The sequence below is a fragment of the Tachypleus tridentatus genome, chromosome 6 (assembly GCF_004210375.1).
Source record: "Tachypleus tridentatus isolate NWPU-2018 chromosome 6, ASM421037v1, whole genome shotgun sequence".
Lineage (NCBI taxonomy): Eukaryota > Metazoa > Arthropoda > Merostomata > Xiphosura > Limulidae > Tachypleus > Tachypleus tridentatus.
In genome coordinates this window covers 76008236-76034925 of record NC_134830.1, presented here as the reverse complement: position 1 = coordinate 76034925, position 26690 = coordinate 76008236, and the positions used below count along the sequence as shown (strand labels likewise).

General features: G+C 31.6%; 2 protein-coding genes across 11 annotated transcripts in view; one reads left to right on the top strand and one right to left on the bottom strand.

Annotated features, from left to right (window-relative positions):
* LOC143252838 (cell adhesion molecule Dscam1-like) overlaps positions 1-4067 on the top strand; it is a 240897-nt gene extending 236830 nt beyond the window's left edge. For 6 of the 10 annotated variants that reach the window (XM_076505600.1, XM_076505598.1, XM_076505599.1 and 3 more), the window contains 2 exons: positions 285-439; positions 3822-4067. In XM_076505600.1, coding sequence (XP_076361715.1) covers positions 285-439; positions 3822-3932 — 266 coding nt within the window. In that variant the 3' untranslated portion in view covers positions 3933-4067. Of the gene's footprint in view, positions 1-284; positions 460-3821 lie in introns of all 10 variants that reach the window. The other 4 variants (XM_076505593.1, XM_076505595.1, XM_076505596.1 and 1 more) reach the window with 4 other exon arrangements.
* A 13041-nt stretch (positions 4068-17108) lies between these two features.
* LOC143252839 (uncharacterized) overlaps positions 17109-26690 on the bottom strand; it is a 29959-nt gene continuing 20377 nt past the window's right edge. The window contains exons 2-3 of the mRNA XM_076505602.1: positions 19572-20245; positions 17109-17403 (exon numbers count right to left, since the gene is read on the bottom strand). Of these exons, the coding sequence (XP_076361717.1) occupies positions 19581-20237 (657 nt within the window). The 5' untranslated portion in view covers positions 20238-20245 and the 3' untranslated portion in view covers positions 17109-17403; positions 19572-19580. The remainder of the gene's footprint in view (positions 17404-19571; positions 20246-26690) is intronic.

Below are 26690 nucleotides of genomic sequence, written 5' to 3'. Positions count from 1 at the left end.
AACTGAGGTCTTTTCTATTGTTTAATATGTTGGGTATTTAAATTCTGATTCTGTAGTGTTGGTTATGTCTACTTAGGTGCTTCAGGTATGAACGCTAGTGAAATGTATAATTTTGTCGAAGTTGAATTTGAAATAAAACGTGAATAGTGAAGTCAAACCAGGTTACGGTCGCTTGCGAGTTAGGATTGGTGTTCTTTTGCAGTCCATCAACCGCTGATGTTAATTATGAAAGCTTCTAAATCAATCTTTATTTGTAAATACCTCTGAAAACTGCATTTCATCAGTTTTGTTACCAGGAGATGATGAAGGGCATCCTTACGCTACTCCGTACGACACAATTCATGAATATCGTTTAGAAGAACCTGGAACATCCGGAATTCGAACTCTGAACCGAGGATGCCGTGATAAACGAGAGGATAATTTTTACATCAGCAGGCAGGTAAACTTGTTATCACTAAGGTAAATAAATATGTGCTTTTCACAACGTCTTAACATGTAATAATATTATTTTGATAGTTTTATATAGTATTTTCGAACTTACACAGCTAAAAAATTACTGTTCTAATTCATGTTGACGAGAAAAGTTAAATCTAATATATTATTTTCAAACACTTTTCATCTCAAATCCATAGCTGACGAGACAATAGAAAGAAAATAAGCAAATATCTGCAGCTTTGTGAAGTGTTTATTATAGATATTAGATATAATGGGTTTGTCGGTTTAACTAATTTAAATATATATTTTGATTCGTTTCCATGGGCTCAGATTATTATTATTAGGAATGTACCTTTATTCTTTTTTTAGATTGTTCAGATATTGAACAGAATCATAAGATATCGGGCAAAATATGATCATTAGATAAAATATGAGATAAAAAAATATTTGTTAAGGCTGCTAAAAAGTGACAAATTTACTTCTAAATAAAACCATGACTGTTGAAAATTCTATTTTTATAAGTTTTTAGTGTGGTAGAGCGCTTCGGTTTCTTTTTCATGTTGTGATGTTCCGTTGCGGTTACAAAACTACAGTAAGTAGAACAAACTGCCTTAAGTATTGACACAAGAGTAACTAGACTAGATACCGTTATCCATGAGATAAGGGTAAGACTGAAGAGGATGCAAGAATGTGTGAGAACTAGGTTTTTAGTTTTAAATATTATAACAGTTTGTTTCATTCGCCAAGATTATTCAGTAACATTTAACTTATTACGATATAGTTCGTCAATGAAGTTTCCCAGAAAATAGAATAAATAACATTGGTGAATGGCTACTAACAACCATAATGTATTATTCTAAAAGCTTATAAAACACTGTGGGAAATAAAGTGTTTGGCTGAGAATTTCTGGATGGTTGAAAGAGAAATAGAACAAACAAAAATAGTCTCTAATGTATGTGAGCTAATAATAATAAAAAAGTGTAGAAGATGAGATAGCATCGAGGTTAGCAGGCTAGTGTATCAGAAGTATATATTATGCATCATGTTATTAAATGTAAGAACACTGCGTCAGCTAAACTAAATTGCAGTTGTACATTTCCTGTGCCATCATGCGTTGTTACATCTATTAAATGGTACTTAGTAAATAATTTGAAGTCGATGTTACGATTATTTGAATCTTAAATACGTCACTTCAAGTCAATTGCTTTAGGATGTACGGCTTAAATGTAAATAGTATAGAGAAAACAAAAGTGTCCTTCTTTAAAATGTTATTGATTTGCTGTATGCTTTATTTGATAACAGAAAAGATATCTAAAACTATGTTTTTAGAAAGTCTCGACGAAATCCGTTCAAATATGATCTAAAATCCTAATTTTAATACTAACTTTCGTAAATACCTCAACTTTCAATATTTTAGCTATATATTCTCACAAAAAAAATCTTGTGTACCTGATGTAGTTTCTTAGATCTTTTTGTTCCAAATGGTCTACAAAATGAGTATTCAAGTTTCTTTGCAATAATCGAACGTAAAATGTAAACTTAAAATAACAGAAATCAGTTTTACAATTTAATATTTAGTCGGCATTCCCTTGAATTTCAGTACTGCTTTACATTGACGAAGCACGGTTTCAGTAGTTTGTGCAGATGATTGACTACCATTCTTCTTTGAGTACTTCAAAAAGTGTCTGTTTCGTTTTTGGCTTGCGATCTTTCGTTAATCAATTTAACACAACCCTTACTTTTCAATCAAATTGATATCGGGTTATTGATCCGACCATTCCGTAAATCAATTCTCTTATTTTTAAGATACCTTTTAACAACTCCATAATTGCATTATTATTATTTTTATCAAGCCAAATGCCATAAAAGAGGCTATCCTATGTTCTGCTCTTCACAGGTATATGTGTTTAGTCTTATCGTTGAGCTACCTGAGACCATGACTTGGTTATTTTGCCCTGCTGATGATTTTAGTGTAAGCCTACACAATGTGCTCTGTCCACCGTGGGAAATCAAACTTTACTTTTCAATGCTATAGCTTTTATTTTGGTTTATGAGAGCAGAACATCACCACAACTAATATAACTAAACATTTCAAAGTTGCGATTAAGAAGTTTGCTTTCGTTAGACCATTATACGTATGATTCAGTTGTGAATACAACTGTTGCTGTCCTCTGCTAGTACAGCGATAAGTCTTCGAATTACAACTCTAAAATCGGGGTTCGATTCCCCTACGTGAACTCAGCAAATAGCCCAATGTGGATTTGCTGTAAGAAAACATACACACCGAAACTGTTGCTTCGAAATAGTGATATATATCACTATTAGTATTTCTAATATTGTTACAGTTATGATGAAATACTCCGATAGATGGCAGAAGAGTAATTTGTGAAACTATCGGAGTGTAAAACAACTATTAAATGTCCACACAATAATGAACTGAACGGTCGCAGTTATTCCATATACTACTGCCTTAGACTGATTGACCTTGATGTTTATTTAAATAAGATCTCTACTACCACAGTGGTATGTCTGCAGATTCATACCGCTAGAAAGATTGTTTAGTGGGCAGAACACACATATCTCATTTTGATGCATTGCACTTAATTCCATAAACAAATAAACAGTTAAGCAAAAAAAAAAAAAAACTATACTGTACTAAGTTTAGTGAGTAATTAACTAGAATAGGTTGGAAATTCTTTGTTTTTCGATTATCCACTAGCGTGTGGTAGTAATTAGCCAGAGAAATTTGGCTGTTTTTGTATTTTGACATATTACTTGAAAAGCAGATACAGCACTTGCTAATTTTTTATGATTATAGTTTTCTTGTAATAATACAAAAGCAATTAACAGAACAGAATAATATTTCATAAGAACACTTAGTGCGTACATACATGTTTTTCTTAAATGGGATTCTGATTGTATAGGTGTTTCACATTTTAATTTTTTTCATCATTTGGATTTTTAAAACCTAATAGAATTGCTGTTTATATAACGTCTTACAAGGAATACTGCACTGGAGAGAAGCACACCATGTTTACTACGTGGTTTCTAATTAAAGATGAAATAATTTGTGCTTTGCGTTGTGTAATTCTTAAATATAAATGGATCCGAGAACAATAATTTCCACAAAAATACAGGCATGCTATTATGATTTTTTTTTTAAATAAGAGTTATACATTTATCGCACTTACGCATTTTCAGAGGTCTCAAACTGGTTGTGGTTGCTATGTAACATCATTATCCTAACGTTTTACAGATTAGTTACTTCGATTGTTTAATCCATAAATCTTAACATCATATCCTTCAAATTAATTTGTATTTTAACGGAATAGAATGGTTACAACTTTCAAATACGATTATGAACTATGTGGATATTTTCATAACAGCAGTGCCGTCCAGACAGGTCTTATGAAGCCCTGAAACCAAGCGTTTTCCCTCTACCATTATCCAGGGCAACATCTGGTAAAGGAATCCCTTTATACTGTACCAATATTTGACCAAAACATGAGTTTTATGACAGCTTGTGAACTTTGTTTTGTAAATATCTCTACGCTACTTGTGTAAATTCTGTTTGTTTTGATGTGAGACAGACATGTAAAACATGTATTCTAAATAAAATATTCTTCGAAAAAATGAAACACATTTTCGTATAGTAATATTTTTGTAGTTATTATCATTTAACATTTTATGTATTCATATGAATATAAACAAATTGAAACGAGCATTTTTATTAATATCTTTTCATTATACCACTATTTCCATTTCTTATACTACTGGTCTGTGTTTTGCTAGACAACTTTTTAAATTACTGTTATAATTGTATTTACTCACATGTTTAACCGTCACTCTTAGGATTAATTCATTTCAAATATTTCGTTTTTGCGCTGCAATCAGTTGATAACAAGATAAACTTATATTAGCCACAATTATATGGCGGTAACTGTAATCAAAGCCTTTTGATATAATAACGGAATTGCTGTGTGATCTTAAAATTGTTATGCCTTTTTCTTTTTAAACCTGCCATTTGTACAGATATACGAAAGCTGCGTTAAAATCACTTTGAAAGTTTAGTTTACTTTGGAGTAGAAAGAGTTACATTTATAGTTGTGAGGGGAGAGTTTATAGAAATTCCAGCCTGCACAACAATATAAACGATACACTAGTGTTTATATTTAGACGTACATTATTGGTTCTTACACTAGAGAAACTTCTACAATTTAGTGAACCCACGGCAATTTCGCTATACTGGTATTAGTTGTGCACAGTTCTAATTATAAATTTAACTTAACCAAACATCGATATTAATGTATATAAGCTAGTAAATCCGCCACATCAACAATACACCCCACCCACACGTGACAGAACACCCACCGCTAACTATTAAGCTACTATTTTACCAACGAATAGAGGGATTGACTGTTACATGATAACGCCCCACGGCTGAAAGGGCGAGCATGTTTGGTGCAACGGGGATTGGAACACGCGACTCTCAGATCATGAGTCGAGCGCTCTAATCACCTGGTCATGCCGGGCCCTATTGTTGAGTCTTTCAACAAAAATAATAACGTTTTGACGGATAATGTGGATATAATGTGCATGACTAATAAAAAAGAGCGAACATTCCTCGTCATAGATATACTGTTTCATAAATATAAAAAAATATATCTGTGTCATAAATAATATCGTAATAAAGACGAAAGGCGGAAAACTTTCGAAACGTCGTCCTCTACACTTGTGTCTCCACAACAGGCAGTTGTCATCCATTCTACAAAGATTCATCATGAATACTCTGCCTAAACAATCTATCAAAGGATATCGCAATAATTTATAAAATTTTCTAGTGTGATCATATAAAAGTTTTAAATGTTCATTTGTAAATAAGAGAAATCCTCATATGCATCTAAAGTATGTATTTTCGTTTATAAATCGGTTCTTCCCATTATGAGAATATATTAGCAAATATGAAGCTGTTACGGGGCTCTAACTGAAACGACTTTTTGTGAAAAATGCTGTAATGAAATTACACAATAATAACAAATATGAAGAGTATAAAATGCATTGAAACTAATACTCTCTGTAAGTGTACACAAAGCCATGCATTCCTTATAAACTCTGCACGTGACAATTCATTCACAGAAGATAATCTTTTAAAAAAAAATTGAAATATTTAGTTTGTACTGAGGAAAATAGAAATAACTCTATGCATAGTAACGGAAAAACAAATCAAGCTGGAAACATTAGAGAAACGTACTGTATTGTAAGAGAAAGTTCCATTTCATATACTAACTGGCAATAAGTTGAACTACAATAAAAAACTAATGCTCTTTGTACCGTATCATACAGTTTTGCAGGCTGCTTACATGGCACTTAACTTCCTCTTTATCCATTTAGGTCCAATTCTTTCAATGATGTTTAGGTCTGAACTTTTGGCAGGCCAAGATTTAGAAATACTGGTTTTCAGTTACCTGGTTCCTCTTCTGATAGGATTTTTCCTTATTTATAAAATACTTAGGATCACTATGCTACTAAATTTTGGCCTATTAGCTACATTGACATAATATTGTAGAGTATTGTATGTATGTATTGTCAGTGTGCCATCAATTTCTAATAAGTCATCTATCATCATTTGAAGAGCTGCATAGATTTATTCTCGTACTTTTTTTGAAGCTGTTGTACTTTGGTAATGGTTCTTTTTGGAATATGCTACCGATGTTAATTGCTAAATAGCTAACACTTGAGAATCACTCGTAATCAATTCACTCTGTAAGATCTGTTTATCCTACTATTTTATTTTTACTATCTGTTTAAGCCTTTTTTTTCGTTGCTTCTTCAGATCAAATGTTTCTATATACATATTCATTATGTATATTTTGGCTAAACTGTGCCAAATTGTTTCTTATTTGTCCTCAAGTTGATTTAAGCACCTGTACGTAAATCCTTGTTATTGACAAGATCTTTTCAAGAACATTTCTTGTCTTACGGGAACATATCTTAAGATGTTTGTTTAGAATTTCTTCTTGTCTGGGTTTGTTATTAACAACACCAATTTCGTGCCTTCTTCAACACACATTTTGAGGAAGCAGTATTGACGGTTATGCTTATATTGTATGTTAGTTGATAATATACTCTCTATTGGTTGTATAACAATCAGTCACAGAGTATTACATCAATATAATTATTATATCATAGTATCGGAAACTATTACGTTCTTGAGGTAATTGAGTTGTGTATGGTTTAGGCTAATTTATATGTAGTTGTTTTTTTCATTTCGAAAACTGTATATATTTTGGCCTTCAAAATTTGTGAAAAAATCTATTTGAAATATTAACTGTGTTTTATCTGTATCTCCTGTATATTGTTTAACACATGGATAATTTAACATGTATCAATCTTGTGACTGAATGACCATAATACAATGAACAGTCTATTAACAAATAAGTTGTGAGAATCTGTGCTTTTACTCTCTGTAGTTTTGCTAATGAGAAAAGAAACATTATTAAGAAGTTAGCTTCTATTTAAAATTCAGAGAAAATATAAAGCAACATAACTGTATTTTTGTTCACTACATTGTCAGTTGCAGAAAAGTATATGTATTGAAGCTTACTGTCCAAATAAAGAGCACTTTCGAATGTTTCTTCAATTGATGATGTGATGGAATTGTGGTAACAAACTTCGTCTTCAATATGACTAACATTTTATTTTGTTTGTAAAGAATCGACTCATTGTTACTTAACTGGGAATCACTGACTGACATCTTCCTAAAATTAACTTAAAATGTTTAGTAAATTAACTCTCAACGTCTTTTACGCACTTTGACATTTAATGTAGAAAGCATGCTTTATGTTTCGACAATATTTGGGTAACAAGGTAGTATAATACGCTTTCTTACACAAGTAGCTTAAAACAGTTAACAAATGTTAGATCACGTTTACGTGTATGTTGCAAGGCTCATGTCTTATATACTTAACATCATTAGTTGTCTGTTTGACGTCATCTACAACTATTAAAATTTGTGTACACTGTTTGTAATTGTTTTCATTTATTTTTAATCATCATTTCACAAATAAATAACATATGCAGCTTTGAAGTATCATATAAAAACAGTTACGTTTAATTAGAGACCAGGATTTTTGCATTTGAAAGTAAATACATTTGTTTGCATCATTTATTTTATTCAGAGCTGTAAAAAGGATTTCGTAAACAACATGCCTATAGGTTTCATAGCTGTCGCATAACTAAAAACCAGGCTGTTTATTTAACTACATACTTATCAACGACATCAAGTAATAGAATAAATTATTTAAAAATGAATCTGAATACTAATGTTATGAATTTTATTGATTCCTAAATGCTTTTTTGTATTTGCTGTACTTCATTAATGTTTTTATAGTTATGGACAATCCAGTGGCAGTATTTATATGCGATAGAGGACGCCATGTTCTACAGATGCTTAATATTTACATCTTTCCCCTGTATTTCATGTGTAGTGACCGTCGTTGGATTCGATCCAATCATAGAGGCATAGAAATATAACAATCATTTACACTTACATCGCATAATACCACAGTAATATTTTAATAGTTTATTGAATAAATTTCGAAGGTCTAGATCAGTAGGTCTAAATTTATTTACATTTTAACAATGATTTAACATTGTTTTCTCTCAGTATTAATTCAACAGAAGTTGTACAGCGAACTGAAAATAAGAACGTATATAGTAATATGGTTCTTTATTGTTTTGAAACATAAAAGTGTAGGTGGAGCGTTAGGACACACACACACAAATACTAAGTATTAATATGTTAAAACACTAATATCCTTTAATCCGGTAATTCAATAAAACATAATTAGTAATGTTTTGCTAGTACAGTATGAAATAGAAGTCAAAACAAAATAAACATTATTATTGGTGGGTTTCATAGTGCAAACTTACATGATGGGAAATTTTCGTTCTGTTTTCTGTCGAATCACAAACTTTAGAGATCTAAATTCGGAGGCTTGCCACTAATTCTCCGGAGAACAGAAACAATGAAAATCATTCACTTCTTTAATAGACGCCTAATATACAGGACAGAAAGGGTACATGAGCTCCATTTTTTTACAGTTGATGTGCACACTCTTATTAAGAATTATATTAGATTGACTTAGTTTTCTTGTTTCTTCTCCACATTCAAATATGTTTTTTAACACTTTGGAGGTATTGTTTTGTAAAAATAACTATTTTTTTTTGTGCTAAACTCTTTCAATTTCACACCTCAAATTGTAATTTTTATATGAAGATAATCTCTAAATTTTGAACATTTACAATCTTGATTGATTACTTCATTAATTACGAAAGTTACTATAATCTAATAGTTTCTGGGTGATTTTTATAACAGGTTAAAATATGTTAACAAAATTAACTATTCTAGTGCTATTTTCAGTAGTACCTAAAATACATAATGGGACAAAATTTTTCTAGATCAGTCTGTTAACTGATTGTTTCTGTTTTAGTTTTCCCATTCGCATATCTTTGCATAGTTTCGGATTGGAATATTAGAGAAAACAAAATAGTTTCCAGTCATCATACGTTTGCTTCTTCCCTTGTTCACTAGGTAATCCATGTTAAAGAACCAATTGAATTTATACTGATAATGTTATGATAATAAACTCTGAAACTGGAGTTTCAAGCAATACATAGTGAAATTTAACACATTTTATAGCTTTAAAATATTTCAAGATTTTCTACCCTAGTCTGGGATGACTGGTAGGCACCAGTTTTAACAACTCAAACATTCTAAAACCTGATATTTAAATGCAAACACTTAGAATATAAAAAAACGTTTGCACATCTGCTTTTTCTCCCTTATCTTCAGTTTTGTGAAATGTTTGAGTTTTATGATGAGGTCCAACCTTTGAGATTCAATACTTTAAACCTTTCTTTTCTTTCCAAAACACGGAATTGATCTTTAAAAAAATAAAGAATAGATTTGTACCGGAATGTACAATAACCAATTTTAAAAGTCAGTGATTGATTAATGCAGCTAATTCCATAGAATATCAAATAATAAAATATATTTTTGGTATATTAAGACATTGAATTTGATATCCCGAAATCTACATCAACTAGAAAAAAAAACTTTTAAATAATTACCTTATTTCAAACCACTTCTTATACACGTACTCTAAAAGAACAAATGTATTTAAAGAAATATCAAAAAACATTGTTGAAATCACTTGTGTTGTCTTAAAATGTTAAAGGTGATAACACGCTTCTATCTTTTTACTTATCGGTCGTTTGTTCAAACAGTTTTACCACCTCTGTATGTATTGTTTTTGTTTTCGCCAATGCTTTTGTATTGTAGATGAAATTAATGTTCAGTGCATAACACACTTTTTGAAGAAACTATTTCTTCAATATCTATTTTCATTAATTTAGGTTTGTATATTACTCTACTTTGTCTTCTTGCTCATTTTTTAGTTTTAAATATTCTGGTGTTTGTTAAATAATGAATTTTTAAATAACAAATTATTTATTTTTGGATCCAGAAAGTAAATACTATTAATTAGTTTAGGGGCTTTTACTCACTTAAGAATTGTACAAATTTCTTTTTGTATGATTTTCCAACATTTATTTGAAATTTCTATTTGTATTAATTATTTTCCAATGGTTATTCAGACTTCCGATTTTGTTTATACAAAACCGAGAAGAATTTAGATTATTCTTATTCCAGACATATTAGACTTACAAAACAAAACAGCCGTCGGGGCGTTATAATATGACGCTCAATTCCATTATTCATTGGTAAATGAGTAGACCAAGAGTTGGCGGTGGGTGGTGATAACCAGCTGCCTTCCCTCTAGTCTTACACTACTAAATTAGGGTCGGCTAGTGCAGATAGTCCTCGAGTAGCTGTGCACGAAATTCAAAACAAAAGTGTAAATGACAGGATTAACTCAAATAGAGTACCTTAACCCTTCCGTATTTTTGTGAGCAACTTGTTTGAGTTAATTTACAGTTTCAGTTCCTTGTTTTTTTTTAATGAGCAAGGTTTCTTCAATCTGAATATGAAGCTTAAAATTTGACATTCTGATAATGATAACTTACTTCAATGTCACACTTTGCCATATATTATTGAAGTATAAGTAAACTGCAATCATTCTTACTCTGAAGCTAAGTTTTTAAAAAGAGTTGATTTTTTTTATATTTGAAACTAAAATTTTTCTTCGATTCTTTCATTTAGTTTAAAAATTAATTGCAGTTATTATAAGAAAGTTATTGTAATCATGTGCCCTTGAAAATTATTTATTTCGCTATCATAGAATCGTACTTTATAACATGCATAATCAGAAAGACACATAAACATGAGTTCAAAATTAACAAACTTAGGAGTAATATTATAATATTCTGTTTCGAAAAGATGTGGTTAGAAAACAGTCCAAGTTTTTTATCCTCGAATGAATGTTGTTCTGTGAAAAAGTGGAAAGAAAAACTTGGATTAAAGATAGTAAACAAGAATCTGGCATGTCAAAATGAAAGCTGTTTATGGTTTTATTTTGCGCAACTTTTCGGATAGATTCATTGTGACGAGAAACCCACTTGAAGTAAAAATATATCTCAAGACGGCTGGCACAGGTATTAAAACTTTTATTAAAATGAAGCAGAGAACAACGTTTCGACCTTCTCAGGTCATCTTCAGGTTAACCTAAGTGGAATTAGACTCAGCAAGAACCGTTGAAATGTAAGAAAATACAATTGTTAACTGTTTAGAATTTAGCACAAAGCTACACAATGGGTTATCTATGCTGTCCACAACGGGTTTCGAAACCCGGTTTCTAGCGTTGTGAATCCGCTGACATATCGCTGTGCGACTGGGGATAAATGCGAAGGTTCTAATTATATACGTTTGACGTGGAGTACAGTGACAAAATTACTAATAAAACATTGTTCAACTTATTACGTACGTTATTGCAATAAACAAGAAAATAGAAAAGAAGGTAATTAATAACACTAAATGTGGATTTAGAAATATAAACACAGAAAATAATAAACGTAAATTCGAAAAATAATGAAATAATAAACATAATATCCAGGGACATAATACTTCCACTTAGATTAAGTTGAAAAGAGAGATTTAACAAGAAGTGAGCGGTAGGTTAAATGAGTCTAAAGAGAATGTTTAATGGAATGGAATTAGAGAATGGTTTGATGGTGTTTTATAATTACTTGGATTTATATTGTTCGGTAATACCATAAACTAACTTAATGTTGAGTTGGAAGATAAGAAGTGTTCATGGATTTCTTGTTTTAACTTGTTAAGCGGGTTATGTCACATGATTAAAACTACCTTTTTAACATATTTTTTTGCTATTAGTTATTTTTCGAGAAACCAAGGATGCTCAACCAAGGACGCGCAATATATATCAAAAAATAGATATCTGTATTTGTATGATGAATTATATGATGTCAAACGTCTGATGTCTTTACTCAGTAAGTAATTTACCCTTTTCACATTTGCCAGTTCACTGCGGCACAAGAGGATAGGAATGGTTATAGATTCCCTGTGGGTGGGATGTCAAATTATTTCTGTGTTCACAGGAGAAAAGTGGGGCTAAGTGCCTCCATGAAGGATACAATAACGACGTTTCCTTGGTTCGCCCTATACCCGCGACCTGTCGAACGCAAGGCCATGTGCCCCATGTTTCCGTGAATATAAGAATATTTTAACTCGAGGCGTCTATGTATCTATTTATTAATGAATGACACTAGAATAATAATGGTACTATCAGTTGTGCTGAGATACAACAAGATATCAACCAGATGGTGAGGGTTGCGAGTTCGAATCACTATCCCATCGCTGGTTAGTTAACTTACTGCTGATCGACGGAACTATCGTGGAAATAAATTAATTTTGTACATCATCTCTTAATTAAAGAAATCTTGCTTTCCAAGCACTTGCACTCAAGAACTCATTTAGTTTACTTGTATGACCATCATAGAAATTTTGGGCTTGATGGAATTGTCTCAACAAGAACTGTAAAATGTATATTATGATCTTGTTTAAAATTACTGTGCAAGTTGCTGGTCGAACATACAGGTTATCAAGGGTATGATGGTGACTGACCATGACGTGCTGAAGAGTAACAAATTTCCAGTTATGGTTAGCGGAGCTTAGAGCTATAGAATGAATATCTATTAGGGTCTAATTAATTAGGGTTTTTATATCAGATAGTTGAAAGTAACTATTGCAGGTTTTCAATTTGATGCACTTTGCTGCATTATAAGCAGCAAACATCATGGATGGCTGGTAGACGACTGAGTGATTCTCAGGTATTTTCTTTAATGAAAAATAACATGTGGTATTACAATATTGATTAAAATGCAAAGGTTATTTAAGGACACTACTGTCAGGGGAAATTATTATTAGTGTTATGAAAACCATGATAAATAATAAAACTGAGAAATGCGCATTATAAATATACAAGCTTCTGTGCCATTAGGTCAAAACTACGGATGATCTATTTTTATCGCAGTTTGTAGAAACGGAAAAAAGACTGTGAATGTGAAAATCTTATTAAAATTGCATAATAAATCATTTGTGTAAAAAAAGTTAATATATTTATTATACAACAATTTACCATCGTACTTTACATGCAATAATGTGTATGTGTTTATAATGGACACAACTCCGTCTAACATATATATTAACTTTAGCTTCACTCTAACAACACCTTGAAACGAAATAATGGATTTATTTTGTTATAACTGTTTTCCATATTTCATTTTATGAATATGTGAGGTACTTCAAAACATTTGAAATTTTTACCCTTTTTTCTTTAATATTGTTTCTTGCCGTCTCTTTGTAAATTATCATAAAAATTTTATAAAGTGTTATTTTGTTATACTTTCAGTCAGTTTCTTTTATATTAGGAGACAAAATTATAACTTTAGTGGATTGTGTACATTCAACACGAGCAAAACACCTATTAACATTTTTTTTTTTTTTTTTAATTTTGCACAAAGCTACTCGAGGTCAATGTGTGCTAGCCGTCCCTAATTTAGTAGCGTAAGACTTGAGAGAAGGCAGCTAGTTATCACCACCCACCGCTAACTCTTGGGCTACTCATTTACCAACGAATAGTGGGATTGATCGACACATTATAACGCCCCCACAGCTGAAAAGGGCGAGTCCCACGCCTTAGCCCGCTTGGCCAAGCCAATTTTGTGGTTTTTTTGAGTGATTGAATTTCTAATATTTAGACAGGTTTTTGCCAGGACTTTGAACTTTCTGTGACGAATTTCGGTAAATCAAGAAAAAGATTACATGCGTTATTTCCATACATACTTTTGAAAGCAACAGTAATTTTAAATACGATAATTTGAAAATAACTTAACTACAGATGTAAATTAAATCTATCTAAATGTGAACAAGGTGTTTTCTTTTTTTCGTTATCCATCTGAGGTTTGTATTTTCAACAAAGAGTATTTGTTCTACATTTACAATAGTAGTAAGATGTTCTGTGTCTTAACAAGTGGTAGCTGCTTTCCTTCATCGATGACAGAAAATAACGTTGTGAATTAGAAAACGTTAGCTACTCCGTTGTATCAATGATTACATAAACAAGTTCAAGCTGTAAACAAATAGGTGTTTTACGATACGAACGACAAAAGTAAAGTTCTAGTTTGAAGGTGAATAGATATTTTATTTTTAGTGTAAAAGAAGTCGGATAGTTTTCTGAATGAACTTCGCGCCAACTGATAATTTTGTATGATGACAGCCAATCACTTTAAGAATTTAATACCTCATGTCATATATTTATTCAAGATTTTCATACAAATTTTCCCATCTATATAACGTCGCATAAGTTTATTTGAATTTTTTTTCCTTTACAATGTTTGTTTAGTCTCTTCGTATCTGCATACTTTGAGTGATATTTGTTTTCATCAAATAGAAAAGTACAAGCTGAAAGGAGAGACAAAAGACACCAATGTTGTTATGAGATTATAGATGTAAAATTTACTTTTTAATTTCATCCGACATTCTTTGAGAAATCTGTTTCATAAATACTTTGAACTGTAATGTTGATCATTTACGTTCTAAATTTTGTTTAGAGTTTAAATAAATATTTTAATCACTTATTATTGTGAACTATCGTTGTTCAAATGTTATTTTCACAAAGAAGCACGTCTTGAAACTGACTTATTGTCTATTTCACGAATGAATAACGATAGGTGATGTGCAGAAACTTTGTATTGTTATTTATAATAAAAAAAACGAACTATGAAAACTGTACACTCAAAACTAATTACGAAGAACGTGGTGATTTTTTTTACTTTATAATATTTGTTTTCTTATTTATCGAAATTTTATTTCCAAGAATTACAATATCTCAAAATATTTTAAGACCGGTGATAAAGATATTTAGTTATTGTTACACCATTATGGAGTATCGTTATGAACATTAGTGCTACTACAATGTTTAGTTCTGTTTTAGGCAGTAGAATAATTGATTCAAAGCTGCAACGTCATTGACATTTTTTTTATCAAACTACTATCACATTGAAATTGGCTATTAAAATGGCTTTAAATTTAAATGACTCGATTAAGTTGAAATGTTTTTATTTGAATGTCTCCTTCGTGAAAGACAATGATTTTAATTCAACCTAAGTTTGTTGTATAAGATTCACACAAAAATGATGCTGGTATGGACTCGTGGGTTATACTGTACAATTTAATGTTATTAGTTCTTTTTTGAGTTTATTGAAAGCACTTTAAATGATAATTGTAAATTTATATGGAAGTACAAGGTTATTTTTTTGTATCTCGGTATTAATGACGGTGCAGATAAAAAATGTGCACGAAACGTTTTCATTAATAATCTGTAATTTTGTACAATATAAATATATGTGAAGTAAATAAAGAAGCTTCTATTATACTCTCAAATCTGATTTGAGAAATATAGTGTTTTAGAAATCAATCGGAGGCTCTTCTTCTTGTGACAGTGTTACATAAACTCCTTCAAATAATTACAAAGTTGATGATAAACACTAAAATACTGTACAATAAAAAGATTGCTTTTGTAAATTAGTAATAATTGTCAGAATAATTGCCTTATAAGACTATGAAAGGAATCTAGTTACAACTTTCCTGCGACTTTATTTCTTTACAAATTAAGTGAAGAAAGTAATTGTAAAATTATGAAAAATAATTACAAATGTTTTTTTCATATTTGTATCTTCTGTGAATATGTATAGAAAACAGTTAATATTGAGGTACCTTCTTGGGAACGTTTGAAGCAGGAATGTGTTTAGCCAAGTTTTTAGCGTACTCAAATTGTGAAATTAAGGGTTCCAGTCTGCGACCTGTTTCTGTAAAAACGCACGTTGAAGCTGTGTTATATTTTGTCAGACAAGTGTTACCAAAGTGTTGTTCAAGGTAAGAGTAACCTATCAAATGTAAATTATGGATGACTAGATGCAAATAGCTCTTTGTGTAGTTTGTTTGAAACAAAACGAAACTTTGGAGAAACAATTATACTTTTGAGGATAATTAAAATATAAGCACATAATGTTTTTTTAAACAACATATAAATATGTACATGTATTACTTGAAACTCAATATCACTCCGTTGTTTTCAATATTACTGTGTAGCTTGAGGTCAAACTTGCAACAAATAAATTACATAATATATTATTAGGAAAAAAAGGGCATCATTATTCGATAAGCTGAAAGTAAAGTGTAATAATGTAATATAAAATTTTTAATTACAACTATGAAAAGTTAATGCTGAAATATAACATATTAAATTAAAACTATGAGTGGTTTATAATGAAGCGGACAATTTTAGGTGCACCACTCTGAGAAGCTATTAACACAACATAGTGCAAATAATGACTACAACATTTTGGGTTGCAATTATGAAAAGTTAATAGTGTTATATAACATCTTGAGTTACAATTATGAAAAGTAAATAATGTTATATTTCATTTTGACTTACAACTATAAAAAGTTAATGATGTTATATAACATTTTGATTTATAGCTATGAAAAGTTAATAATGTATCATAGCATTTTGAGTTACAACTATGAAAAGTTAATAATGTACCATAACATTTTAAGTTATAATTATGAGAAGTTAATGAGGTACCATAACATTTTAGGTTGCAATTATAAGGAGTTAATGATGTATATTAAATTTTAAATTAATCGAATCCCGAATTTAGGATTATATTCTCAAATGTTCCTCTGATCCATCGGAGGCTGTCACGAAGTAATTACTTGCTATACAAATGATACACCAAATGAATATTTACTTGTTTACTGTATTTTATTTGTTACCGTGATCTTGACTCGATTTATCCACTATCATTTTTTTAGCAAGCTCATTGTGTTGAATGTTTAGTAATACAAAAACTTAAAACGAAAAATATGCTGATTTTTTATACCTTGAATACCATGCTTTCCCTGCAAAAATATTAATCGCTAGTACCATAATTGTACTAGCAACAATTAATTTTGGTTTATCATACCAAATTTTTAGATAAGTATATTGAACGTAGCTATTTTATCTTCAATGCTAGAAGTTTATACATGTATTTTAGATGATATCTTAATTGTCATTCTCTTTTTGTTCAGTTATTTTTAATGTATTTATCTATTAGTAAGTAATGTAAATAAGCAATGCTTTACTCATTCTGCTTTATTTCTTGCTGGTCTTCTCTAATACATAGTTAATCTCTATTTGGATCGTTACAACGGACTGTTAGATCTTCTGGTCTATATTATTTATGTATACAGAATTATAATAAACACACACATATATGTATATATACAGTAAAGCGAAGAACAAAATAAACAAAATAATTTAAGGGATGCAGTTACAACTATTCCTCACACAGTTTTTTACATAACGTATTCCGTTTTACATTCTTTTTTAGTAACATATCCTGGAAAAATCTTCACACCTTGTCAAAATATCAAAGGAAAGCCTAAAATGAAGAAATACAAATTTAACTTTATAAAATCCATACACTAGATTAGTCAGTACAAAATATATATTGTTATAGTTTAATGTCAAAATATAAGACAGTGAAAAATACAAAACAAAATACAACTGAAAAACAAATATTGTTTAAATTCGGGATGATTCACCTGGCGATAAAATGTGTTTGAAGAAGTATCAAGGAAAAGCTAGATAAACATTATTTACAGCACATGTATCACTTTGTGTGTTAATCATAAGATAATACATAATTTGGATTAAAATTTAACCTAGTAAACAAATTACTAACAGGCTTACGTAACAGACAAAGTTAAGAGTAGGTAAAACTGGATAATAGAAGGAGATATTAAACACAGATTAGCCCCAACCAACCAAACAACAAACAAAGGAAGGGAATTAACGAAGCTATGAGTTTGTCAAATAGTAAGTAATTTAGAAATAAAAAAAAAAAAAAAAAAATATAGAAACGACTATAAGTATCTTACCATCTGACTCTCATAAGTTATTGGTGAATTACAACATTGAAATAAACTAGACGACCATTTCTTGTAACAGAGCAATATGCAAACAGTAAATTTTGCATAAAATACGATATAAATAGATTTAAGTGATGGTGGAATAGACAACTGTTTGGGGAGCATATAAACATGTTTGATTTAGAAAAATTGCTTGTTTAAGCACTCTCTGATATCTATGAACTGTTTCATTTCATTTCCAGAGGTTAAAGAGATTAGTTGGTAAGTTACAGAAGACTAAACTGATTTGAGCGCTAAATCTTTGGATGGTTTGAAAGTGTTACTTTACTTGAACAATGATGAGTAGCAATAATTTTTAGAAGTTGCTATGTGTATATATTTACCTCAAATGTGTCCACGTATTAGTTAATGTAGTGGCAAATAAATAGGTGAGGGTGCTGACAGTAGATTGAGCATGAGATAAGGAAGGTCAGTTAGAATAATTTTGGTGCATTTGCACAAACAGAAAAGCCTAACTCTGATTCAGACTACTATAGCTGTAATAAAACAAGTTGTTTTAAACTAATTGAATTGATTGTCTGTTTAGAATTTCGTGCAAAGCTACACGAGGGCTATCTGCGTTACCCGTCCCTAATTCAGCAGTGTAAGACTAGAGGGAAGGCAGCTAGACATCACCACCCACTGCCAACTCTTAGGCTACTCTTTTACCAACGAATAGTGGGATTGACGCCACCACGGCTGAAAGGGCGAGCATGTTCGGTGTGACCGAGATTCTAACCTGCGACCCTCAGATTACGAGTCGAGCGCCCTAACCTCATGGCCATGCTGGACCAGTTGTATTTAGCCTGGTGGGTTCTTTATTTACGGTAAGGTTGCAACAATAAGATATCAACTGCTCTCATAGTTAGTAGTCTACACAATCATTTAAGTATAATTATTAACATTTCATTACTATTATTACTCGACGACCCCCAGTGGCACAACGGTATATCTGCGGACGCTAGACACCTGGTTCCGATAACTGTGGTGGGAAGAGCACAGACAGGCTTTTTTGTAGCTTTGTGCTTAACTACGAACAGTCAAACTATTATAACTTGTTAATAATTACTCACTAGATAATATTGTATGTTTTGGCTGCTAATCTGTTACCGTCTACCAGGAAGCCCGAAGAAGAACTTTTTTTTTAGTAGTAGTAAACACAGGAATTCGATTTTTGAACTTCTCTAAAGAAGGTAGCACATAAGCAGCTGAAACATAAGACCATGGCAACAATACTGGGTTATGTATTGGTACGTATCAACATAAATTTTGTATAAACCTAAATTTTTAAGTTATGTAGGTAAATGTCTATTAATTTCTTTTGTCTGAAGAAAAACAACAACGTTTGTATAAAATAATTACTAACATTAAAGTGTAGATAAAACAAAATACCTGAGGTACTTCAAATAAGCGTTAGATTAACTATTTGGGCCTAAGAATAGATAACAAATATATTTTTAAGTGTTATTGCAATAATGTTTCAAATATTCAGTTGCATCGAGTGCATAACGTACACTTTTATTGCAGCATAATAAGAAGTGACAAAATAATATTGTTAAGCATGAGTTATATATCCAGTCATATGGAATAACATTTGGATGTAAATTAAATTTAAAGTGAATTAGTTATTAAAACAAACCTTATCTGGTTACTGGAGGCCACGAATATTGGAAGGTTGATGTGTTATGTCTCTCTTGCCAAGGTTTCTCAGAAATTCGGCGTTGGCTTGGATCTGATGCTGACTCTGTTTCATTCTTCGCTGAACCATTTCGAGGAGTAGGCGCTGACTTAGCACATCCAGAGGGCTGACGATTGACAGGGACGGGCGATCTCCGCGTTTGGAAACGTTTGTTCCCATTTCGTCTCGAAACAGCATCTTGAAACCTTCGTTATCCTCATGTTTATAGCTTTGTAGATCATGATTAGTATCACCAATAGCATTATCGTTAGATAAAACATCATCTAGTTGGAATAACATTTTCGGAACTATACTTTTCCGTGCATCTATGTCAGCATCAATTCCGGAAATAGGAAATTTCCCAACATCAAGAAGAAGACCATAGTAATGAGAAGGTTCTTCTACTTTGGTAGAGAAAAAATCAAGAAATGAATCATTTGGGCTTAAGTAGAGAGAATGAAGCACGTCTTCAGACGGAGCTCTTTCATCCGAAAATTGTGGGTATGACTTATAGCTGCTAGGGTAGTTATGTCTGAAAGGATAGCCTACTGTTGTGTCTATCTCGGCCCAAAGCAACAGAAGAATAACGTGTGTTCCAAAAAATAGAAATTTGACTCCAAAAGTCATCGTTGAACCTTTAACACAAGAACACATTTTACGAAATTTAGGAATATATCTGTCTATGATTTCTATATAATTTTTATTAGTCCTGTAAAACATTAACAAAGGCAAATTTATGTATACAATAGAGTTAATATATTCAGCCTATAATTTTGATTAGGTATTGTGGCGATGTATTCTGCGCGACTGTTGAAATTGTTTTTAATGACACATGTTTTAGTTTTTTTAGTAATGGATTCTCAGTGTAAAATTGGATTGGTAGTCCTGATAAATTCGTAAGCTATATATTTAGTACAAATGAAGTTTCTTATTCAAAAGACATTAAATTCTTGAAGTGATGTTTTGTTTAAAATCTATATATTCTTTACTGTGTGTTTATGACATATTGATATAAACGAATAGGCTCAATAAATATGTACATGTAGTAAATCGCTGGACATTGATTATATAAAGATAACTAGCTACTCTGCAACAATAATGATTCGTGAATGTCTCGCGCAAGTCTAAACGTATTTTCTACCCGACCTCCACCTGTTGCATATTTGGTATAAACACAAGATCTACTATTTCGTAATACGTAACAGTAGAATAACTGAGAAGAAAAAGCAACGACTTATTTCATGATCAGACAACGTCATTCTACTAATAAGATAATTTCAAAATCTGTTCATGAGAAAGCTGGGAAATAATTAACAATATATCACAAAAATGCAACGCTCCGTTAAAATCTTAGATAATTTGCCTGAACGAAATTTATATATATATCTTCTTTAAACCTACAGTTTGTTTTGGTCAGTGCAATTTATGAAACCTGTAACTGAATGTTACTATAGGTATAATTCTTTATTGTAGCAAATGGTCATTTTGTTAAATAGATAATGCAATTGTTAATTAAATATGGACCATATATTAGCAAACCATTAAATAAGAACGTGTAAGAAACTCTTGAGAGTATTTGTGTGTTGATGTTACTAAACCTATATTTAATCTTCACACATGGGCGCCCGCAGAAAAGAGTCAAAGGGGACATTTGCTCTCTTACATTTTACAGAAAAGTTGGGCTTGTTATGATGTAAACTTAACATCATTGTAAAACTGTGAAACTAAAAGCTTTCAGTAATTTTTGTTAAAACTGTAAATTTGTGTTTGCTTTTAAGCACAAGTAATACGTATTATTTCAGCCTCTCGACTTACACTGTAAAAGCTGATTCCTTATATACATGTTTTACTTCCAATTCCTTAACAATATTTCTTCACACTATGCTTGCTCCAAATATAACCGTACACATTGTTTTAGAGTTTCTGACATTTTGGTAATTTGTTATTTGATTATCTTGGACTATCGTAGTAAGTATGATGTTTATACTAGCTTGACATACGTCAAAGAATTTGTAACAAACTTGTTTATTTTAAACGTTTTGTGATGTTGTTGTTTTACTTTTGTAATAAAACCAATAAAGACTTTTGTTAATCGCGAGAAACTTGTTACGTGAACCGTGTAGTTCAATCGGTGTTTTGCAGCTGTGACAGTGATAAGAGTTTCACCATTCTAGATAATTTATTTTCAACTGAAGACCAGGAACAACGACCGGTGCCAGAATACGTTTGAAACCGATTGTAGATTAGCATTATTTAGATATTGTATACTATTGCAGATGAACTACTAACAACTTTAGCTTCAGGTATTATACATACATATATATATATATATAGTGAATACTTGTATAAGCATTTGACAAACAACCAATTTTACTTTGAAATATTCATTAATAATCTTGTTAATGTAAACAGAGATAGAGTGGAGTGCATATATTATCTTGCTACTACAGGCGGTTAATATTTATGTCTGGTTCACTGTTAGTGTCGTGCATATATCTTTCTCCTTACGAAACAGTTCACTCTAAATAGTGGTTGTAAACATTCCTTAATTAGAAAATTGTATTTAAAAATCATGTACTAAAGTTCAGAAGGAACAATTTTCCAAAAATTGAAATGAATTAAGATAAAAATAATTAAAGTTGTGAACATTCATGGATTGCTTTTCTAAAAATTAATACCTTTTGCACACTTAAAGCGCTCGAATTGCGAGGTGAGGGTCACTGGATCAGAATACGTTGCCTAACATGTTTTGGGAGGTTATAATGTGATGATCAATCTAACTATTTGCTGGTAGAGTCTATCTTTCCTCTAGTCTATCACTTTGGAATTAAAGATGGATATTCAACAAACATAAGACAAATGCGAACATAATAATGAATATTTGAAAATATTATCCTTTTTTCCCACATCCTTTTTTCTTTATCCAAAAATTTAGTATATTTTTGGAAGACGTAAAATAAATCAGGAATGGATCAAAAAAACAATTATGATGTCAGTTGTTGAAAAAAACCACAGATGTGAAACGTTGTGGTGTGTATGAGTGAATATAGAAAGTGTTTACTTTCTGTGTTTTCCCCCAGAGAACTTAGTGGTGGTATTGACACCTACGATTAGTTGACATCGTTTATTTATTAAATCTCTCATAAAAGATGAGAATTCTTTTAAATTGTAGGATTCGCACCGAGGTATTTGGAAGGATGAAAGTGTATTTTTACCACAAAGGATTCATTGCCTATTTTAAAGAATTGATACCGATCAAAAGCATATATAACACAACAAACAGACGTTATTACGTTTCTGGATAGAAATATTTACTAAGCCATCTTTAAGGTCTTCGCTTGTATCAACTGGGAGGTTGTCATAATTCTATAAATAGGTGAGATATCAAGCTTACCTTGCAATCTTTAATGGAAATATTCAATATTAACTTTAAGTAATTTCAAACCATTTTATTATTCCTATAGAAAGTTTCACTGAAAATTATTAGCTTGTGAGATAAAGGTAAAATATAATCTTGTATATACTGCTAAAGGGAGTAACTGTTAGTCGAAATAGAATACAGGTTGTAACTCTTGTCAGAAATTACAGTTATTATGAATCTAAGTTATAGATTTTTTAGTTGGTACACTTGTATAAATAAATATATTCATTCCTTCTTACCGGCCCGGCATGGCCAAGCGTGTTAAGGTGTGCGACTCATAATCTGAGGGTTGTGGATTCGAATCCCCGTCGCGTAAAACGTGCTCGCTCTTTCAACCGTGGGGGCGTTAAAATGTGACGGTCAATCCCACTGTTCGCTGGTAAAAGAGTAGCCCAAGAGTTGGCGGTGGGTGGTGATGACTAGCTGCCTTCCCTCTAGTCTTACACTGCTAAATTAGGGACGGCTAGCGCAGATAGGTCTCGTGTAGCTTTGCGCAAAATTCAAGAAACCAAAAATCCTTCTTACTTTCTTACATATAAAAATGAACTTAAATTAATTGAAAGAAATTAAAACTAAACCGCTGTTATGATGTCCCTTTATTGTCTCTCACATAATATCACGGTGCTGGCAAGTCAAGAAGTTTAAGGCGGACTGATATCTTCACGGTGCATAACAACTTATATTACACCCGTTCTTATGATAATCATTTTCTAAGTGTATACGTTATTTGTTTAGTCCTGTTTCCATCCATTATGTCTCTCGCTTGGACAGTAGTAAGTCTTCGGATTTACAATGTTAAAGCCAAAGGTTCGATTCCCTGGATAGCCGGATGTGGCTTTGCTATAAGAAAACACACACACCATCCGTTATATAAATGATATTGTCTCGGCCGACCTTAACGCTGTTGTATATGCATTATATCCTTTATTACACAAATCTGATATTTCTTTTAAATAAGAATCTCGTTTTGATTGTCAATAGTTTTGATAACACTTTAGATACTAAAAAAATACATATCGTCCTATAGATGATTTCCGTTTATATTTTATAATAATATGTGATATTGTGTGTGCAGGTACAGATAATAATTTTAATTGATATTCTAAATGTATATTAAAAGGAAAAATAAAGATACTTTTTACATAACTGTTTACACTTATCGTAGTGAATATAATTATTTTTGAAGTTTATTGTTACAAAAGTAAACAACATGGTTTTGATTGTTATTTCCTGCATTAAAATATTGTGAAAGAGAAAATTATTTGAATTAAAGTATTGAGTGTATTTGTTTTAGTCTAATCTAAACTCAGTCTACAGTGTAGAGTTCATAATCTTACCTCTGACCCATTGGGGCCAAGCATGGCCAAATGGTTAAGGACGCTCGACTCGTAATCTGAGGGTTGCGCGTTATAAGCGACGGTAAATCTCACTACTATTTGAGTAGCCCAAAAGTTGGCAGTAAGCGGTGATTATTAGCTAACTGCTTTCCCTCTAGTCTTATATTGCTAAATTAGGGACGACTAGCACAGATAGACCTCGTGTAGTTTTACACCCCCACCCTATGACCCAGAGGTGTGTCTGCGGACTCGCACCGCTAAAACCGGATTTCGATACCCATGGTGGGCAGAACACAGATAGCCCATTTCGTAACTTGGTGCTTAATTCTAAAACAAACTGTTTTGCGGTAAATTAGAAAGAAACAAGCAAAAACTGACCCGCTGTGAAAGGGAAGGAAATTAAAGGTAATTTCTAGAGCTTGTATAAAAATGAACAAACCAAGTAAGTTAATCCCTATATAATAAAATATTTTTCATGGAATTCAACATTTGGTATGCTCAATTTACAAACAAAATCGTTAACATTGTGATCAATACACAGACAGGAATCATGATTGAATTTATCACAATTTTTGCAACATCATTGTGCACAACATTAGTTATTTTACAATCTGAAGTTTTCATGTACTATGATGAAAACCAAACTAAAATTATTGTTTAGCTTATTTTTTTCTTCTATAGTTTAAAATTGGCAAGTTGGTTGATTATTTTTGTACATCCAGGAAACTAATGTGAAAACCACTCTCGGCTTATCCGGGATGTTCGAGCTTTTAAGTAACGATCGGCAAATACGTTTCCACTACCTAAACAATGAAAACCGCCTGTAAAAGCTTAGTAAGGTATCGAAGATGGTTAATGGTAAGTGAATGTATTACATATTAAGAAAAACTACGTTATTTGAAGCAAGTCTGAAGATAAATGCATGTAAAATAAGCAAGAATAAAATAAGTAGATTTCATATGAGAGTTCTCATATTTGAATACAATTATACATAGTAAAGTAATTTGAGACATATTAAAATACAAATAGAAAGTGTCGCTTTTTAAGACAGAGAAAAAAGGCTCGTCACCTGAAGTATATTTTAGCACGGTATCAAAACCAGAATAAGGGGCCCGGCATGGCCAAGTGGGTTAATCTGAGAGTCGCAGGTTCGCATCTCCGTTGCACCAAATATGCTCGCCTTTTCAGCCGTGGGGGCGTTATAATGTGACGGTCAATTCCACTATTCGTTGGTAAAAGAGTAGCCCAAGAGTTGGCGGTGGGTGGTGTGGTGATGACTCGGGACGGCTAGCGCAGATAGCTCTCGTGTAGCTTTGCGCGAAATTCAAAAACAAACAAACCAGAATAAGGAGAGCTGATGCCACAAAAGGTGTGCTTTTAATTAATAAACGAGGGAGGTAAAAGGGTGTTGAACCCCTTCCAAAAAGCATTCAGTTTTTAATGGCATTACCCAATCTACAAATCGCCAAACAATATCAAAATACAGTGAATTTCACCAGAGATGAAACTGAAGAAAAGAGGACCTGTGATATAGTAGTCTAATCCATTCATTTAGTCATAATTGAATAGGTCTTGAATACACGAAACTGCAACAAGGCCAATCAAGGAACGCATTAGCACTTTATGTCACTGTTTTTTTTTTAATTTTCACCTCTGGTCAAAACTAAAATAAATCTCTAACACACACACATACAATAATTAAACAGTTGATCCACTGTATACAAATGAATAAGAAATTTGACGAATTGTCATAAGATTATTCACGTAGTTAATTAAATTTAGGTTTCTTTGTGGTAAAGTAAAAGGATTTCAGAACCCCAATAGATATTTGATATAATTTCAAGCAGCTACACAAAACTCCTTAACCATCCTTAATTTAGAGCTAATGGATTGGAGTGGCGGAAGCTAATAAAAAAAAAACGCCCACTAATATATTCCTGACTACTCTTGTCTAATTGAATAGTAGGACTTGACTACTACTCTTATAATGCACTTTCTAATCCAAAATGCAAAATGCGTTTGTGCGACAACAGAGTTGCAAACAACGAAATCTCTAATTTGTAGATAGAGTACTTAACCTCTCCACACCCGATCAGTTTCAATTAAACATTTGCTTTAATATAGTAATATTTGTTTTCCTTTTCTTCTGAGTTTGAAAACTGAAAATAGCAATATAAAAAAGGGAAATATGATTAAAATGTTTAACATAAATGAAAAATTACTTAAAAAGTAGTACAACTGCAGCCTGGTAGGTGATGAAGTAATTTCTAAAATATAATATGTTTGGTGGAATGAATGTCACAAGAAAAAAACCACTAGTTA